Consider the following 5904-nt stretch of genomic DNA (forward strand, 5'->3'; position numbering starts at 1 on the left):
GGGATAGGCGGCGCACACTGAATATTTATCTACCAGCCCATTGGTCCTTTTCCCTGTGACTTTGAGGGATTTTCATATCCGGATCACAATTGTTTTTTTTTGATTTCATGGATAATAGCAGCTATGCTCTAGAAAAACATGCTCGAACGATTTTTTGATTATGGCTGTGTTTTTTTGTGTACAAATTATTTATAAATGGGAAAAAGTCAATTTGACCCTTAAACCGGCGAAACAAGATGGCCCGACTGTAGGTTTATCAGTTACAGCTCACAAAACAGGTATTCACCAAACCTCCGTGAACGCTGTAAATCACTCTTCTAGAGCTTAGCAACTAGGGGTGAATCAATCTTTTCTAGTAATATACACTCAATAAAATATATTTGGTAGAAGCCTAACTTGAGTTGTGCGTGGTGTTTTCTATTCATATACTGTACTGTTTTTATGTTATGTCAAAATCACAAAAAGATTGAAAATATTAAACAATTTCAAATGTATACATTTTCAAACATGTCTAGGCTGTGAGTGTGAAAATCGACATTAAAATAAGACAGTAGCTGCAACGTTAAATAATTTAAAACAAACTAACGACCACACAGTGAGCAATGATTGGCTACATCATTTAATGATATCTGATGGTTTTATAATGAGAAAAACAAAGTCATTGGATTAAAGCAAAGAATGTTTGTCTTTATTCAGCGGCTTTAATAATACACCTCAGAGATACATATTTACACATATACACAGATATGAATGCATATCATTAATTATATAAGATCTGTATCAATACTTGTTACCGTAGGAAAATAAAGAACTAAATAATGCGGCAAGGTGCTGCATAACAATGTGACACACAGTAACAACATTGTCATCTCACTGGGTGCAAATCGAAAAATATATACAGTAGAACAATAAGTTATAAAAACAGTTATAACTAAAACGGTTATAACCAAAACAGTTTAMAACCTTTTATTGTGCGTGCTGAAATTTGAGACAACCGTCATTCTGAGTTGAACTCTCAGCACGGGACGTATAGTTAACCTCCATCTTCGGTTTTCAGTGTACAGACTGCATTCTCAAATGAGGAAAAGGATGATATTTCTATTAATATATGTCCTCTCAGGAGTTTGAAGAAATTACCATGGAAACATGCTCCGCCAACCAATTAATAAAATATCTTTGATATACTTAGACCCACGAAAACATATCCATGGTCCTCATACACAACATACACATTTTAAATGAAAAATACAAGGTATAGGATAATATCTGTAGATTCTGTACACATCTTTCTCAAATAAATGAACTTACACACATTGATTAACGCATACAAATCATTCCTTTTAAGTTTATACTCTCTGGTACAGTACAGTTATTTCAACATCAATCGACCTGACATGAATCTTTTTATGGGAATCTCAATCTTCAGGGGATTTCTGTGTAGTGTATAAGATTTCACTTTGAGCCAAGAGAAAATGATTCAGAAGAACATCCTGAGCACTGTTATTGTTGAAGTATCTATGATATCTGACCRTCCTGTAATATCACCCCTGCCTAAAGAACACCTGGTAGTTTAAAGCCCAGCTCTCTCAGATCACTGGGAACAAAGCCAAGAGTTCACTAATAGCYCAGACAGCACAGGTGGAGGAAGGAGAAACAGGGAGGGAGGGAGAGGGACTGGAAATGTACTGGAGGGCCTCTGGACAAAGCMATAGATATACASAGTTGACCAAACTCAAAAAGTATTTCATGACAAWKCCATTCTAATTTGCATTCTTGCTAGAATGTGATTGTCTCGACACTTTTACAGTTTAGTTTGTCTTGGGGGATCCAGTAGAAACATATGAAATATAAATCCATCATCTATTTTTAAAGTCACTCAGGAGAGGACTGAGGACATACTGAGGAGGTTGACTGCCTGAGACAGAGAAACATTATGACACAACTGGTTACCAGAGTCTACAGGAGAGAGACTGAGGCGTCTGTTTGTTTGTCTGTTGAAGTGTTGAGTTCAGTAGAGGAGCTCCTGGCTCCATATCACTGTCACCTTGTTGGAGTGGGAGGAGCGGTACCACGCTAGGCTAACAAAGCCTGCCTGTGTGTGTGTGTGTGAATGGAGCGGGTGTGTCCTTCCTTGTTCATCTCTGTCAAACAGGTAGGGGAGAGGCCTGAACTTCCTGTTCTCAATGTGTGCTAGCCTTCAATCACAGTAAAAGACTAGGACACTACCTCTTATCCCTGAGAGTAGAGTATGTCCAGAGGAAAGCAGTCCTTCATTACCTTCCCTTCACATTGACAGATAAGCAGCTATTAGACTGCTTTCTGCTACATTCCAGGYAGCCTCCACTTCAGTATGAGTGAAGTATCTATGGACTGTAATGAAAACTAACGTGTGCAAGCATTTCACTGTAAAGGCTACACCAGTTGTATTCGGCGCATGTGATAAATACAATTTGATTTGAACAGTAGTAGAGGGGAAAAGTGCACGTGTCGTTTGAACASCCAACCACTGGGTGGCGCTGTAGCTGTGTCTCAGGGCTTAGAGGGGGTGGGACTTTAGGGCTTGATGTCAGAGAAACTTGTGTAGGTTTCACTGCAGCTGGAGGAGGTGCTGAGGTTGCCAGTTACACTGCCCTCTGTAACACAACAAAACACACACAAGTTAGTTTCCATTAGAGTCCACAGATACTTCTAAAACAAACTAAAATACAGACACACTCCTGTTACTTTTCAAAATAGCTATTTGGGTTGCAAGATACAGTTCCCTCTTGCACAAACCGAGAGAGAGAGACTGAAGAGAAAGAGGCAGACAGACAGACAGATGGAGCCAGTGTACCTGAGCTGCAGAGGGACTGCGAGGACTTGGACTCTGTAATGAGGGTGAGAAGGTTGGCTGCTGCTACCCAGCCATCTTTGTTGCTCCCCAAGTTTCTAACAAACCACTGTCCGTCATCTCCCTCTTTAATGAGCTGCACCATGTCTCCACTCTTCACTGACAGGTCCTGARGCCCTCCTTTCTCCTTCTCATAGTCCRCCACCACTGTGAACCTGTCGCCGACAGCCTGGGGTCACAGGGTAAAGGGCAAAGTTCATATGTTTGCGTCCAGTGTGTCATGTTACYATGTGTGTTGCTAGGGAATAACAAGTAACTTTCAYAACATGTTGTAGACATGTTGGCGACCATGACTCACCAGCTTCCTGCCTCCCTCATCCTCAGGGTCAGAGTTCATGGGGTCCTCGGCGCTRGAGTACCCATCATGCACTTCTGGCACGTCCATGGAGAAAGAGGCCTTGTTCCAACCTAGGGGGAGGAGGGAAAGAGAGAAGGAGAGTAGGAAAGAGAGAAGGAGAGTAGGAAAGAGAGAAGGAGAGTAGGAAAGAGAGAAGGAGAGTAATAGAATTCAGCAAACTCGATTTGATATCTAGATTAAGATTTAACAGTGGCAMCAAAAATTCCAAGACACATCCAAGATAGATTGCAATTTAGAGAACGTTAYTGTCATGGAATGTTTGATCCCAACATGGAGGATAGTTTGTCAAACTAGAGAAAGGGAGTGACACTCAAGAGGAAAGGAAGAGTGGACACTAACACAATCGTACACAAGACAAGGTGATATGTACAGTGATAGGGGACGTGTGTGGTGAGAACTTGATGCAAACATATCCATTGACAGAGTACACTGTAAATCCTCAAACAGAACCACAAGAACCAGATTAGAACCCAAAGAACATGATTGAATAACCAAGAAGAACAGACGTGGAGTCCTAGCACCCAGTGAGACCTAGATCAATGCATTGTGATCCGTCAGAAACATAGACACACAGCAACCAACACGACAACACATGCCACAGAGAGAGACACACAGTTTGCCTTACAGTAAACAAACAACCCAAATCAGTATTTTCCGGCTGTGAATATCACACAGATATTCAACAGCAAATCTCAGAGAGAAGATTTGTCTGTGATTGTGGAACAAGCTAGTGATTTGTGACTATGTGTTGGGGGGGGGGGGGTATTCTGTGTGTGGAAGAAGCAGAGCAGGGTCCAGGCCAACCACACAGTGCAGCAGCGTGTTCCTCCCAGGCATGTTGTCACACTACCTCTCCTTTTGGCCTGTAAGAGACTAGAGGTGCTGAGCCACTTGGCCCTGCTCAGAGTGATGTGAGGAGTCTGACCAGGCTCTGAGGAGAAGAAGAGCAGTCAGCAACATCGTCCAGGTGAACGCTGTGTCTGCCACTCAGGTGGCTTTGAAGTACACAGGTGTAGGTTAACTCATCCATCAAACTGTCTTACAAAGGCCTTTGAGACCAACAAAGCATGTCATAGATTTTTCACTTGTTTCAATCAAGACATTGTTGTATGCATCTTCTGTGTCAACGATCGTCAAATTTGAATTCTCTTATCTGGTTAATCTCCATGTTGCAGTCCCTCGTCAGTCCAGTGTCTTTAGCTAGACAGTACCAATGCACTCAGCGGGCCCTGGTGGCTGAATGTCTTACATTGATCTACCACAATTCATTCCCTCTCCAGTTTACTCAAATAATGCTTGCATGATGGTCACACAGAGATATATTTTGGGATGATGGGGAGTTGACATGGTGCTGAGATGACTACAGTGAGGGAGGGTCAGGATGGCTAGATGACTACAGTGAGGCAGGGTCAGGATGGATGGATGGATGACTACAGTGAGGGAGGTTCAGGATGGATGGATGGATGACCACAGTGAGGGAGGTTCAGGGTGGCTGGATGACTACAGTGAGGGAGGTTCAGGGTGGCTGGATGACTACAGTGAGGCAGGGCCAGGATGGATGACTACAGTGAGGCAGGGTCAGGATGGATGACTACAGTGAGGGAGGTTCAGGATGGCTGGATGACTACAGTGAGGCAGGGTCAGGATAGATGACTACTGCGAGGGAGGGTCAGGATGGATGGATGGATGACTACTGCGAGGGAGGGTCAGGATGGATGACTACAGTGAGGCAGGGTCAGGATGGATGACTACTGCGAGGGAGGGTTAGGATGGATGGATGACTACAGTGAGGCAGGGTCAGGATGGATGACTACAGTGAGGCAGGGTCAGGACGGATGGATGACTACAGTGAGGCAGGGTCAGGATGGATGGATGACTACAGTGAGGCAGGGTCAGGATGGATGACTACAGTGAGGCAGGGTCAGGATGGATGACTACAGTGAGGCAGGGTCAGGATGGATGACTACAGTGAGGCAGGGTAGGATGGCTGGATGACTACGTGAGGCAGGGTCAGGATGGCTGGATGACTACAGTGAGGCAGGGTCAGGATGGCTGGATGACTACAGTGAGGCAGGGCCAGGATGGCTGGATGACTACAGTGAGGCAGGGTCAGGACGGATGGATGACTACAGTGAGGCAGGGTCAGGATGGCTGGATGACTACAGTGAGGCAGGGTCAGGACGGATGGATGACTACAGTGAGGCAGGGTCAGGACGGATGGATGACTACAGTGAGGCAGGGTCAGGACGGATGGATGACTACAGTGAGGCAGGGTCAGGACGGATGGATGACTACAGTGAGGCAGGGTCAGGACGGATGGATGACTACAGTGAGGCAGGGTCAGGATGGATGACTACAGTGAGGCAGGGTCAGGATGGATGACTACAGTGAGGCAGGGTCAGGATGGATGACTACAGTGAGGCAGGGTCAGGATGGATGACTACAGTGAGGCAGGGTCAGGATGGATGATACTGTGAGGCAGGGTCAGGATGGATGACTACTGTGAGGCAGGGTCAGGATGGATGACTACAGTGAGGCAGGGTCAGGATGGATGGATGACTACAGTGAGGCAGGGTCAGGATGGATGGATGACTACAGTGAGGGAGGGTCAGGATGGATGGATGACCTATACAGTGAGGCAGGGTCAGGATGGATG

The 5904-nt window shown here is 45.0% G+C and overlaps 1 protein-coding gene across 2 annotated transcripts; it reads right to left on the minus strand.

The window, feature by feature from the left end:
* Positions 1-2064: 2064 nt before the first annotated feature.
* mcf2la (mcf.2 cell line derived transforming sequence-like a) lies at positions 2065-4608 on the minus strand. 2 transcript variants are annotated; one of them, XM_024140034.2, is made up of 4 exons: positions 4099-4608; positions 3189-3298; positions 2834-3059; positions 2065-2633 (listed from the first exon to the last, which is right to left on the minus strand). In XM_024140034.2, the coding sequence occupies exons 2-4, from the start codon at positions 3273-3275 to the stop codon at positions 2554-2556; spliced, it is 393 nt and encodes a 130-aa protein (XP_023995802.2). In that variant the 5' UTR covers positions 3276-3298; positions 4099-4608; the 3' UTR covers positions 2065-2553. The 2 variants fall into 2 exon arrangements, with proteins under 2 accessions (XP_023995802.2, XP_070295972.1); XM_070439871.1 differs by lacking the exon at positions 4099-4608 and having other exon boundaries at positions 3189-3717.
* Positions 4609-5904: the final 1296 nt, after the last annotated feature.

Source organism: Salvelinus sp. IW2-2015, unplaced genomic scaffold (genome assembly GCF_002910315.2).
Source record: "Salvelinus sp. IW2-2015 unplaced genomic scaffold, ASM291031v2 Un_scaffold1986, whole genome shotgun sequence".
In the NCBI taxonomy this organism is placed as follows: domain Eukaryota; kingdom Metazoa; phylum Chordata; class Actinopteri; order Salmoniformes; family Salmonidae; genus Salvelinus; species Salvelinus sp. IW2-2015.